The 12,654-nt window shown below is 42.8% G+C and overlaps 2 protein-coding genes across 5 annotated transcripts in view; one reads left to right on the top strand and one right to left on the bottom strand.

Moving 5' to 3' along the window:
* Nucleotides 1-5,706, top strand: part of LOC120320080 (store-operated calcium entry regulator STIMATE-like) — a 44,764-nt gene extending 39,058 nt beyond the window's left edge. The window contains exons 7-8 of the mRNA XM_039369522.1: nucleotides 2,117-2,230; nucleotides 3,942-5,706. Of these exons, the coding sequence (XP_039225456.1) occupies nucleotides 2,117-2,230; nucleotides 3,942-4,040 (213 nt within the window). The 3' untranslated portion in view covers nucleotides 4,041-5,706. The remainder of the gene's footprint in view (nucleotides 1-2,116; nucleotides 2,231-3,941) is intronic.
* Nucleotides 5,707-7,382: 1,676 nt separating this feature from the next.
* The window catches only part of ITIH5 (inter-alpha-trypsin inhibitor heavy chain 5), a 42,427-nt gene continuing 37,155 nt past the window's right edge, over nucleotides 7,383-12,654 (bottom strand). For all 4 annotated transcript variants that reach the window (XM_039369541.1, XM_039369539.1, XM_039369542.1 and 1 more), the window contains 4 exons: nucleotides 11,361-11,414; nucleotides 10,370-10,486; nucleotides 8,611-8,988; nucleotides 7,383-7,915 (listed from right to left, as the gene is read on the bottom strand). In XM_039369541.1, coding sequence (XP_039225475.1) covers nucleotides 7,617-7,915; nucleotides 8,611-8,988; nucleotides 10,370-10,486; nucleotides 11,361-11,414 — 848 coding nt within the window. In that variant the 3' untranslated portion in view covers nucleotides 7,383-7,616. The remainder of the gene's footprint in view (nucleotides 7,916-8,610; nucleotides 8,989-10,369; nucleotides 10,487-11,360; nucleotides 11,415-12,654) is intronic.

Consider the following 12,654-nt stretch of genomic DNA (forward strand, 5'->3'; position numbering starts at 1 on the left):
CATGGTTAAGGCAGGACTAGAACTCACCGTCTCCTGGTGATTGGCCCAAAGTCACCGAGCTGGCTTTCATGGTTAAGGCAGGACTAGAACTCACCATCTCCTGGTGATTGGCCCAAAGTCACCGAACTGGCTTTCATGGTTAAGGCGGGACTAGAATTCACCGTCTCCTGGTGATTGACCCAAAGTCAACCCAGCCAGCTTTCATGGCTAAGGTAGGACTAGAACTCACCATCTCTGGGTGATTGGCCCAGACTCACCCAGCCGGCTTTCATTGTTAAGGTAAGACTAAAACTCGCCATCTCCTGGTGATTGGCTCAAAGTCACCCAGCCGCCTTTCATCGTTAAGGCAGGACTAGAATTCACCATCTCCTGGTGATTGGCTCAAAGGCACCCAGCCGTCTTTCATGGTTAAGGCAGGACTAGAACTCACTGTCTCCTGGTGATTTGCTCAAATTCACCCACAGCTTTTATGCCTAAATCCTGGTACTTTAACCATTGACCCAAACTGGTATGGGACAGGTGGGTGAAACAGGTTGTCAGAAATTGTCTAAAGCAGGGCTTCTCAATCCTGGGGACTTTAAGACATGTTTCAATTCCCAGAATTCCCCAGCCAGCATGTGTGGACTTCAGCTCCCAGAATTGTCCAGTCGGGCATGCTTGCAAGATTTTGAAAGCAATAGTGATGTTTCTGGAATTAAAGTTAATGACTCCCCTCCCCCACCCATCCAGCAGTATAGTATAAAATTATGTCTGGTGATTGGGCAGGAAATCGACAAATTTATTAGTCAAATAACAGGAAGCCAACACCCTGGTTCTGTCAAGACTCAAATTACATTAAAACAGAAACAGAAAATGGTGGTGGAACATTTGTTAATCAGATGTTAAATTAGTTAGAACAGGGGGTCTTCAAAGTTGGGCCTTTGATGACTTGTGGACTTCAACTCCCAGAATTCCTCAGCCAAGTCCACAAGTCATAAAAGGGCCAAGTTTGAAGACCCCTGCGTTAGAACAAAACAAACAAGCAAAATAAAGGTAAGCTGCCAGAAACCATAACAGCATAGGACAGGGGTAGGCAACCTTGGCTTTTTTATGACTAGTGGACTTCAACTCCCAGAATTCCTGAGCCAACCAAGCTGAGAGGAAAGGGAGAGGTTTCCATGCTGAGCCCTGCCGGCTCAGGAATTCTGGGAGTTGAAGTCCACAAGTCATGAAGCGGCCTAGGCCTAGACCAGGGGTAGGCAACCTTGGCTCTTTTATGACTCGTGGACTTCAACTCCCAGAGTTCCTGAGCCAGCCATGCTGAGGGGAAAGGGAGAGGTTTCCATGCTGAGCCATGCTGGCTCAGGAATTCTGGGAGTTGAGGTCCACGAGTCATAAAAGAGCCAAGGTTGCCTACCCCTGGCATAGGAAAACCAGGGAACGTAACATTACTATAGGCAGGTGGTAGCTGCTTTCAGGTTACATATAATGTAAAAGCTACACAAGGCCACTAACCATCAGAACGAAAGCAACGCCATTAAGAGAATCGGTGATCCCAGCTATTATAACTGTCTGTAAAATATAGAGATGCCTTTGGCCCCATTTATTTATATTTTTGTCTCTTTATACTTACAACCACAATGGAGTCCAACATGTCCTTTGCTAAGCAAGACAGTTGCTAAAGGATTGTTGCCCCATTTTACGGCCTTTCCTGCCACTGTTATTAAGTGAAGCACTGCAGTTGTTAAGCTAGTAACACATTTGTTAAGTGAATCTGGCTCCCCCCATTGATTTTGCTTGTCAGAAAATCCCAAAAGGGGATCACAACCGTCGTAAGTTCTTGCCAGTTGCCGAGCCTCTGAATTTTGATCACGTGACCCCCGTGCTGTAACGGTCGTAAGTGTGAAAAAGGGTCACAGGTCACTTTTTTTTTAGTGCCGTTGTAACTTAGAATAGCTACTAAACAAGCTGTTGTGAGTCAAGGACTCCCTGTAGTTTTATGTCTTGCTTCCTAAAGCATGGCTGGCTGAGGAATTCTGGGAATTGAAGTCCACCCATCTTAAAAATTGCTAAGGTTGAGAAGCACTGGTCCACACGTACACTACAAGCGCATTTTCTTTCCTTTTTTCCTTTTAAGGCGGTCATGTTCTGGGTTGTCGACAGCTTGACAATGAAGAAACACAAGAAGAAGGAAAAGCTGGAAGTCAGCGTGGCGGAATATCCTGAAGCCCTGAAAGACGACGATATCCAAGTAAGAGACGAATCCTGGACTGTTGCAGGAGAACATGGTTGGGTGCACTGCTGAGCTTGGTAGAGTGGTCTGTTCACAGCCGTTGCTTTTCCGTTGTCTATTTTAGGAAACAAACGAACTTGAGAACAGGCTGTTTGACTTGTCTGTGGGTGTGTTGGTGCCCGCGTGTGTGAATGTACACAAGCATTCCTTTCCCCCCTTCCCCCTGGAACTGGAGATAAACTAATCCCTGTTTTAAAACAAGCTGGAGGGGCTGCTGTCACACACACACCCCACTTATAAATATTTCCACACCAGGAAATGCAGTTTAAGCAATGGAGAACCTGACGCAGACCGTTATCCCCGTGCGCAAAATTTGCGTTCACGGAACAGAGGGAAAAAACCATTGCACGTTCACTAGGCTTGGCACAGAAAATGGCCAATAATAAGCAGGAAAGCCCAAAACTCAGCAAAAGTGGGATATCCTCTGAGCACCCTCTAAGTTCAATGGGGGGGGGGGATTTTTCCGGCTAATTTTTCCAGCCAGCCTTTGTTCTCTGTTGATGCACATGAGGGATTGTGTACACAGCATCTGGACCTCTCTGTTTGCACATGTGCTGTCTGTGCCAAAGGGCGATAGTTATCGGGGCTGTCTCTGCCTTCACACACGCACCCCGCCTTGCGAGTCTCCACATCCTTCAAAATGTTTATGGCGTTGCAGCTGACTCTCCCTCTGTGTGCAGTCTTTTTAGGGAAAAAGGATACCCTGTGCAGTGATAATACCATTTTATACTGCACTGTTGAGGCCAGACTTGGAATATTGAATGCTTTTCTGGTCACCACGATACAAAAAAGCTGCTGAGATCTGGAACGTCTACAGCACTGGTTCTCAACCTGTGGGTCGGGACCCCATTTGGGGCCGAACGACCATTTCACAGGGGTCGCCAAACAATGTAGTCCACCATTTTTTTCCCCCTTTTCTTAGCTGTGCTACTCCCTTTTATCCTATTGGCTTTTGAAAGCCAGTAGAATAGACTCTCTTGAATAGAGTCTAATTCTATTGGCTTTCAAAAGCCAATAGGAATTGTCCAGGCTGTCTCTGCCCTGCTGAGCCCGCCAAAAATCCCATTCTGCAAACGGTGCTGCACCAGTTGAGTAGTCCTCGACTTACGACCGGTTGAGTAGTCCTCGACTTACGACCGGTTGGGGGTCACGGCATTAAAAAAGTTGAGAACCACTGGTCTACAGAGAAGAGCAACAAAGATGATTAGGGGGTCTGGAGCTAAACTGTATGACAAATGGTTGAGAGTTCGAATCAGAATTGAGCTGGAAGGGACCTTGAAGGTCTTATAGTCCAACCCCCTGCTCAAGCAGGAGAACCTATACCGGGGGTCTTCAAACTTGGCAACTTTAAGACTTGTGGACTGAGGAATTCTGGGAGTTGAAGTCCACAAGTCTTAAAGTTGCCAAGTTTGAAGATCCCTGCCCTACACCATTTCAGACAAGTGGCTGTCCAGTCTCTTCTTAAAAACCCCCAATGATGAAACATCCAAAGTTTTTGAAAGCAAGCTGTTCCCCTGGTTAATTGTAGGAAGTTTCTCCTTAATTTCAGGTTGTTTCTCTCCTTGATTAGTTTCTGTCCGTCATTTCTTGTCAATGGATAGTTCTGTTTGGCAAACGATAAGAAAACATGGCCCATGAAATTGATTTTTGAATGCTTTTCCCCCCACAGGTCCTTCTTTGCCCCACTTTGGATTTTGACAGTTCCAGAAGCGACGTAGATCTCTTAGCGTCTTCTCCTCAAATCTGGAGCCCCATCTTAAAACTCTGAGATTATTGAGTGGCCCTTTCATAATTCCAAGCTGAACCAAAAATGTTGTTTTTTTTTTTTTTTTAAAAAAGGATCTTCATTTTAGAGATCACAGTGGAAATGAGAAATTGTAAAACACAACCTACTAAATCAGGGGTCTTCAAAGTTGGCCCTTTGATGACTGGTGGACTTCAGCTCCCAGAATTCCTCAGCCAGGCACGCGTGCCTGGCTGAGGAATTCTGGGAGTTGAAGTCCACCAGTCATCAAAGGGCCAAGTTTAAAGACTTGGCACTAAAATATCCTAAGATGGTTTGTACCGGTGGCCTGTTGCATTTGAAATGCCTTTTTTTTTCTTTTTTTGGAATATGTTGCTGGGTTATTTGAGGGCCATAAAATTGTGGGGTTTTGGTTGTGTATTGTCCTGCCGATTCCAGAGGAACCGTTTATTCTGGCTGGCCAGTTGGTTATAGTTTTGGCTTGATTCTGCATCTTAGCACTTTTTAAAAACAAAAAAGAAAGAAAGAAAAAATGAGAGTCAAGATGAATTTGCCTTGTGCAAACCTGAACGACCCACAAAAGCACAAACCACTTGTAAATAGAATCTCGTTACAAAGACGGTTATTTAAAAAGCCTTGCTGTTTGGCCTGACTGACTCACTTTTTTGTACTACTCTTTTGTAAGAATAATAAATGTTTCATATTCAAACGGCTACGGAAGCGATCGCTTGTGTGTGTGTGTGCTCTGCTTTAAAAAAAAATGGAAACTTGGGCTGCGGGCATGCTTGGGTGGAAAATTATTTGATAGCTGGTACTCTTAAGCTATGAGAATACTGTGAAGGGAATTCTGGGAGCTGACGTCTACACATGCTGGCTGTGGAATTCTGGGAGTTGAAACCCAATCCTCTTAAAATTGCTCAGCTTGAGAAACACTCGGCTAAGTCTGAGTAGCTGAGCCTTCCTTTGTTAAATAGGATTTGGGGTCACTTTATATCTCCAACGGAAGCAACAAAACCTAGACTTGTATGCTTTTAATAAGTTCTGTTTCTCAGCCTCTGTAATGAACAGAAATCAAGAGGCAAAACATTTTACAACATTATCCTTCCCTGCAATGTGCATTTTGGCTTTTTTAGGGCAGACCTTAAAATTACTTAACCCCGAGAGCTCTTTTAATTGACATGTGCAGTTGGTTACCTTTCTTGAACCCTCAGCCGCTCTTTGGGGGGGGGGGGTTTCAGCTCATTCTTTGGCTATGGAAAAGGGCTGTTGTTTAAATTAGCATCTCTTTCACCTCATTACCAATTGTTTGCTTAGCAAGATTTTGTTTGATCTTTGAGCTAAATTGCTTTGTGTGTTGTTTTTTTTTTTAGTTTAAACAGGAAGCCTAGACAAATTATTTTTAAAAAATACATTTAACTGTTTGTTTTTCTAAAGAGAGAAGCAAGGGAGTGGCAGAATTAAAATTCTTTCTGTGCTCTTCAAATATTTGTCTCTAATCTTTATGACATGATTTATTTGGCTGCTGCTCCATTCTGCTTTTTATTTTATTTGCTTGTAGCTGAAGCATCTCTGGAGTGGTCAACAAAGTCAAGATGGTGGCCATGATAGAACTATTCTATTCTATTCTATTCTATTCTATTCTATTCTATTCCATTCCATTCCATTCCATTCCATTCCATTCCATTCCATTATTTCATTCTGTATTCCATTCCATTCCATTCCATTCCATTCCATTCCATTCCATTCCATTCCATTCTATTCTATTCTATTCTATTCTATTCTATTCTATTCTATTCTATTCCTATTCTATTCTATTCTATTCTATTCTATTCTATTCTATTCTATTCTATTCTATACATGTTAGTGGCTTCAATTATGCAGAAATGTTTTCATCACATGCAACTCTTTTGTGAATGGCTACTATCAATTGGAAATTATCTTTGATTATATCTGCATTTTTGCAATTTCTGCATCCTTTGTTGATAAATGCATTCCCTACTGGTGAGAAAATTCCATGAATTTAATCAATATAAAAAGAAATCCTTTTATTATAATTTTTATAATGCCACCATATTTTAATTTTTTTATTCCTATATTAAGGCAGCTGCTTTCTGCAAACTAAAATTTGTGAGTACGTGTGACCCCCATATCCATCCAGCTGCCTTACAATACAACATAAGCGCTGTGTTGCTGAGTTTGCATGACAGGCTAAGTCACAAAATGCTAACTGTGTGAATGGAAACACTAATCTGATAGTGTTTAGCTATCAGGCTATGCTTAGCAAATTTACAGTACGACAGTATTTACAGTACAACAGAGAAGTATTTACAGTCTTGACGGTCTCCACTGAAATTAAAATGGCTTCATTGTTTAATTGCCATTTGATTTCCAAGCAAAATTTCCCACATGCTAGACCCACTCAGTTGCACATTATACAAACAGTGCAATACAAACATAAAAAACGGTTGTGTGCATTTTTTATGAAGCTGTTCCATCTATCTGCTTGTTCCAACTGAAGAGTGATTTTTCAAGAACAGTTTCTTAACTAGATAATAATCATACATTAGGCTTTGCTACATATATACTTTGCTGATAGTTCTATTCTGTTCTGTTCCGTTCCATTCCATTCCATTCTATTCTTTTCCATTCCATTCCATATTCTATTCTATTCTATTCTATTCTATTCTATTCTATTCTATTCTATTCTATTCTATTCTATTCTATTCTATTCTATTCTATTCTATTCTAAAGGTACGTATAGTCAAGGCCATGGTTGCAATGTATGGCTGTAAAAGTTGGACCATAAGAAAGGCTGAGCGCAAAAGAATGGAGGCCTTTGAACTATGGTGCTGGAGAAGACTCCTGCGAGTGCCCTGGACTGCAAGGCGTTCAAACCGGTCAGTCCTAGAAGAGATCAACCCCGACTGCTCTTTAGAAGGCCAGATCCTGAAGTTGAAACTCAAGTACTTTGGCCACCTAATGAGAAGGAAGGATTCCCTGGAGAAGAGCCTAATGGTGGGAAAGATGGAGGGCAAGAGAAGAAGGGGACGACAGAGAATGAGATAGCTGGATGGAGTCACTGAAGCAGCAGGCGTGAGCTTAAATGGACTCCAGAAGATGGTAGAGGACAGGAAGGCCTGGAGGAACGTTGTCCATGGGATTGCGATGGGTTGGACGCGACTTTGCAACTAACAACAACATTTTCTATTCTATTCTATTCTATTCTATTCTATTCTGTTCTGTTCTGTTCCGTTCCGTTCCGTTCCGTTCCATTCCATTCCATTCCATATTTTCTATTCTATTCTATTCTGACAAGCAAAGTCAAGGGGGGAATCGGATTCACTTAACAACCATGTTACTAACTTAATAACTGCAATGATTCCCTTAACAACTGTGGCAAGAAAGGTTGTAAAACTCACTGAACAAATGTCTCATTTCACAACAGACATTTTGGGCTCAATTGTGGTTGTAAGTTGAGAACTACCTGTAACTTTTAAAGTGTGTCCCTTCAGCATGACAAAGCCTAGTTAAAACATAAAAGTTCTCTTGAGAGCAAGCACATTCTTCTTGAAGAACAGCACAAGGGAGTTTTTCCTTTTTTCAAAGTCTGTTTTCCACCAAGGTGCTAGTCCCTGTGTCAAAGGGATGGGAGGCCAAGTAGTCTCTGTAGTCCCCATCAATTAGTTTCTCTGCATTGTTTTTGGCAAACCAGCAATCCACTTCCTGTTTGCCATTGTAGATCTTTCTCTGCTTCCACACGACGGGCACCAAACGCCCTTTCAACTTTAGGGTGTGCGCCGAGTTCGAGTTCCCAGGCTTCATTTCACGGCAGTTGTCCGGGCTACACTTTTCTGAGAATGGCTCAGTCAACAGCTGAACGTCTTGGTGCAAGAACTGGCCTGCAATAGAGAAAAAAAAATGGAATTTGTGAGCAAGTGAATTAATGAGACAGGAATGGGTCCAGCAATTTCCTCCAACACGGGTGAGTGGCATTTTTTTTTTTTTAGAAAAGTTTAGCCATTGCCGGCAATGGGGTAAGTGTGGCTTCCGAATGACGCGTCTGGCCCACGGGCCAGCAGTTTGACATCCCTGTTCTATTCTATTCTATTCTATTCTATTCTATTCTATGCTATTCTATGCTATGCTATTCTATGCTATGCTATGCTATGCTATGCCATGCCAAGCCATGCCATGCCATGCCATGCCATGCCATGCCATGCCATGCCATGCCATGCCATCCCATGCTATGCTATGCCATGCCATCCCATCCTATTCTATGCTATGCCATGCCATGCCATGCCATGCCATCCCATCCTATGCTATGCCATGCCATGCCATGCCATGCCATCCCATCCTATCCTATCCTATCCTATCCTATCCTATCCTATCCTATCCTATCCTTTCTCTATCCCTATCCCTATTCTATTCTATCCTATCCTATCCTATCCTATCCTATCCTATCCTATCCTATCCTATTCTATCTTATCCTATCCTATCCTATCCTATCCTATCCTATTCTATTCTCAGAATCCAAAGAGAGACACTGTATGTCTCTCTGCACACAACCCTAGAAACCAACACATCTCTCCCTTACCTATCAGCCCATGGGAACTTGTGGAAAGTCCTTGACCGTTAGAGATGTAGAAACCCAAGTGATTCTTCTGATACCGGGCAGGATTCTTGTAGTGGTGGATCAAAATGACAAAACTGATGGAATCTCGTAGGACCACAGTGATGTTGGCGTGGGCCACGATGGACACTTGGAAATTTTTGCCCACTACCATGGCGTTGCGGTCACAGGGAAAGACCAGTCTCTTCTCATCATCCAAGATGACCTTGGTGGGTGAAATTTCTAGGTAGGATCTTTCCGGTTTGTTGCTGAGAATTGTGATGCTCTTGAAGTACGTCCGCTGTTTCTTATGACCGTTCCGTGGGGCGGGTGCCCCGATTAGTTGGCCATTGACAGTCACTCCTAGGGGACAAGAAAAGAGATAAAGAGATAGTTTGTTTTAGTAGTTAAGGCACCGGGCTAGGGAAAAAAAAAAGACCGTGGGTTCAAGTCCTGCCTTAGGCATGAAAGCTGACTGGGTGGCTTTGGGCCAATCCCCAGGAGATGGTGAGTTCTACTTCCGCCTTAGCCATGAAAGTCATCGGGGTGACCATGAGCCAATCAGCAGAAGACTGAGAGTTGTAGTCCCGCCTTAGCCGTGAAAGCCAGCTAGGTGACCATGGGCCATTCACCAGGAGACTGTGAGTTCTAGAACCACCTTAGTCATGCAAGCAAGCTGGATGACTTTGGGCCAGCATCTTTATACATAACCTATTACTATTGTCCCCCCTGTTTGCATGCAGTAAATCTGTAAGGACCCACCCCACTTTGCATCTTAAGAAGACAGAACTCTTGGAATAATTCTTCCAACAGGAATCCTTTATTAAGAAGAAGTGGTTGCAGGCGTGCTAGACAGGACTTGGGGTCCAAGCCCTCCCATTCAAGGTTTTAAGGGGTTCCCCAGTAGTCCCACCCAATCAACCCCCCTTCCAGTGATAGTTTCAGGTATCACAATTCCACCCCCTTTTTTCTTTCTTCCGTCTGGATGGAGACTTCAGATAACTACATGAAAGGCAAATACCCTTCTTTGTTATGGTAAGGTGATTTGGTGCTAACGCTTTGAGGTTACAATAAACACACATTCAGCATTCAGCTCCTTGAAGTATACTGAAGGAAGTGAGGGCCATAAAGCCCCTTTGTTCTCCCCCTTCTCTCCCTCTTATGGCAGAATCCAGAGAAGGCAGAATTGGGAGTTTCTATATTTGATAATTAAAGATGAAATATAATTGGATTCTGACAAAATCTCAGTATGGTACAGAGCTGTATTTTGCTTAAAATGCAAAGAAAAGAGCCACAAATTGTATCATGATGGGGTAGACGGGGACAATCTGTTTCCCATGATGTGGTAAGACAGTGGCTGAGTTCCCACGACCCACTGAATCCCAAACAATGCGCATTAGTTTAGTCTGGCTTGTTATGTGATTCCAACGGATCTTTAGCAATTTCCTATTTTTGATGTGGCAACTGTCGCCTCCTAGAAACAGCGCATTGTTCTTGCCAGAGTTGGACAATAATTGTGAGTATTAAAACCAAGAGCAGAGGAAACGCCATTAATAGTTTGTTTGAAATTGTCCCAAGTTGACTCTAAACCTTGTCCTGTCCCATAAACAGATTTGGAGGTGGAAATTCATCAGTGTTTCCTTTCCATCCATACCCTTCAGGCCAGGCCAAGCTTCCCCCAACTCTGTGGATGGAATAAGTTAATACCCCCACCTTCGTGGTTCCCCTGCCAGTATTCCCATACCTGAGTACTTGTGATCCGAAACTAATCTAAGGATATCTCCGGGTTGCCCATCAATGTTGAAGCAGATCGTCATCTCGCTCCGCGGTAAATCAATGACAAAATGAGGGTCACCGTCCGCTGGAGAGACAATAAAACAAAACAAAACAAAACAAAAAAACAGGAAGGGAAACCTTAATATTCAGCATCTCAATATTCAGCACCTCAATCCATCCACTTTGCAGAGGGGCCTTTCAATTCTTTCATGTGGGTGGCCCTGATCTTGTTTCAGGCCTGGAGATCGACTGTTCAGAAGGGTCTTGAAAGAAAGAAAGAAAGAAAGAAAGAAAGAAAGAAAGAAAGAAAGGAAGGAAGGAAGGAAGGAAGGAAGGAAGGAAGGAAGGAAGGAAGGAAGGAAGGAAGGAAGGAAGGAAGGAAGGAAGGAAGAAAAAAAGAGGGAGGGAGGAAGGAAGGAAGGAAGGAAAAGAGAAAGAAAGAGAAGAAAGAAAGAGAAGAAAGAAAGGAAGGAACAAAGGAAGGAAAGAAAAGAGAAAGAAAGGAAAAAAGGAAGGAAGGAAAAGAGAAAGAAAGGAAGGAAGGAAGGAAGGAAAAGAGAAAGAAAGAAAGGAAGGAAGGAAAAGAAAGAAAGGAAGGAAGGAAGAAAGGAAGGAAGGAAGGAAAAGAGAAAGAAAGAAAGAAAGAAAGAAAGGAAGGAAGGAAAGAAGGAAGGAAGGAAGGAAGGAAAAGAAAGAAAGAGGAAGGAAGGACGGAGGGAGGGAAGGAAGTAAAGAAGGAAGGAAAAGAGAAAGAAAGAGAAAAAGGAAGGAAGGAAAAGATAAAGAAACAAAAAGAAAGGAAGGAAGGAAGGAGGGAGGGAGGAAGAAAGGAAGGAAGGAAGGGAAGAAGGGAGAGAGGGATGAAGAAAAGAAAAGAAAAAAGTTTTGCTTGGCAAACTTAGAAGACCGAACGAACGCAGCCAAAGCCTCGAATGTTTGTTAAATGGTGGACCACCTACCTGAAGTTTTAGTTACATTAATTTTTGGCTCTTCTGATTTTTCAGGAATAGAGCCTGAAAGGAAAGGGGGAAAATGAGATTACACAAAACAACACATGACACACACAGCCCAGCTATCTCCCCAGGGCAAAGTACTCTTATGCCTCCCCCAGAGAAGAACCATGGCTCCTTTACATGTTAAACAACTTATTTACAACTGTGTCTATACAGATAGTCCTCGACTTAAGACCACAATTGGGACTGGGGAACTTCCATCGCCGAGCAAGGCGGTCATTAAATGAGTCAACACATAACTGCACCTGATCTGACCACTTTTTTTTGCTGTAGTTGTTAAGCGAATCCAGTTCCCCCCCTCGACTTTGCTTGTCAAAAATTGGCTGGCAATTTCATGACCCTGGGATGCTGCGACCATCATAAATGCTTCCAGCTGCCCAATTTTTGATCGTGTGACTTGGGGACGCTGCAACAATTGTACGTATAAGGACTGGGTCATGTCACTTTTTCAGCCCTGTGGTAACTTTGAACAGTCATTCAAAAAACGGTTGTAAGTCGAGGACTGCCTGTAAGTACTTTACCTAATTATCCTGATATTGTCAATTTAGTTTTCAATATTGGAATACCATTTCTCTTCTTTTGGTTAATGACCACAGCAAAGATATTCCAGCTTCTATTTTGGGACTGGAGTAGAAGTTTAAGAAGCAGAGGCTCATAGAGTTTTGCCTTTTAATTCCTCAAAAAGAGAAAATTACCCTGATTTTGAGAGCTCGGGGATTATCAGCAGTTCATTTGTAAGGTTTAAGACAGCTATTTCATCTCTTAACCTTTTCCCAGAACTCAAAAATCCAAATTCTTAGTCCCTAATCACTCAAGTAGTTGTGGACCACATCTGGTTCATGGGTCAAGTCGTTGATCGCTGCTTTAGAGTTTGAGTAGTGCCATGTGGTCAGTATGCAGGTAGTCCTCAGTTTACAACCACAATTGAGCGCCTGTTGCTAAATGAGACATTTGTTAAGTGTGAAAAACAATCCTAAGTACTTTTTCCAGTATAATTGCGGTCGCTCAATAAATTGTTCTAAGTTGAGGATTACCGGTAAGCAACTCATTTGTGTCTGAAAATCAGCAACAAAGATCATGAAACACACATTTTAGAACACTCGGCCTGCCATCTGCAATCTTGACTCATTATGGCGGGAAATATTTGTCTTCCAGAGGCGTGCAAGGGAGTGGGAGAGGATGGTACATGAAGGTGCATGGAGATAATTACAAATTTCTTCCCTTTTGTGTCTGCATTGTG

The sequence above is a fragment of the Crotalus tigris genome, unplaced genomic scaffold (genome assembly GCF_016545835.1).
Source record: "Crotalus tigris isolate CLP2741 ecotype Arizona unplaced genomic scaffold, ASM1654583v1 scf7180000021160.8983255:1529534, whole genome shotgun sequence".
In the NCBI taxonomy this organism is placed as follows: Eukaryota; Metazoa; Chordata; class Lepidosauria; order Squamata; family Viperidae; genus Crotalus; species Crotalus tigris.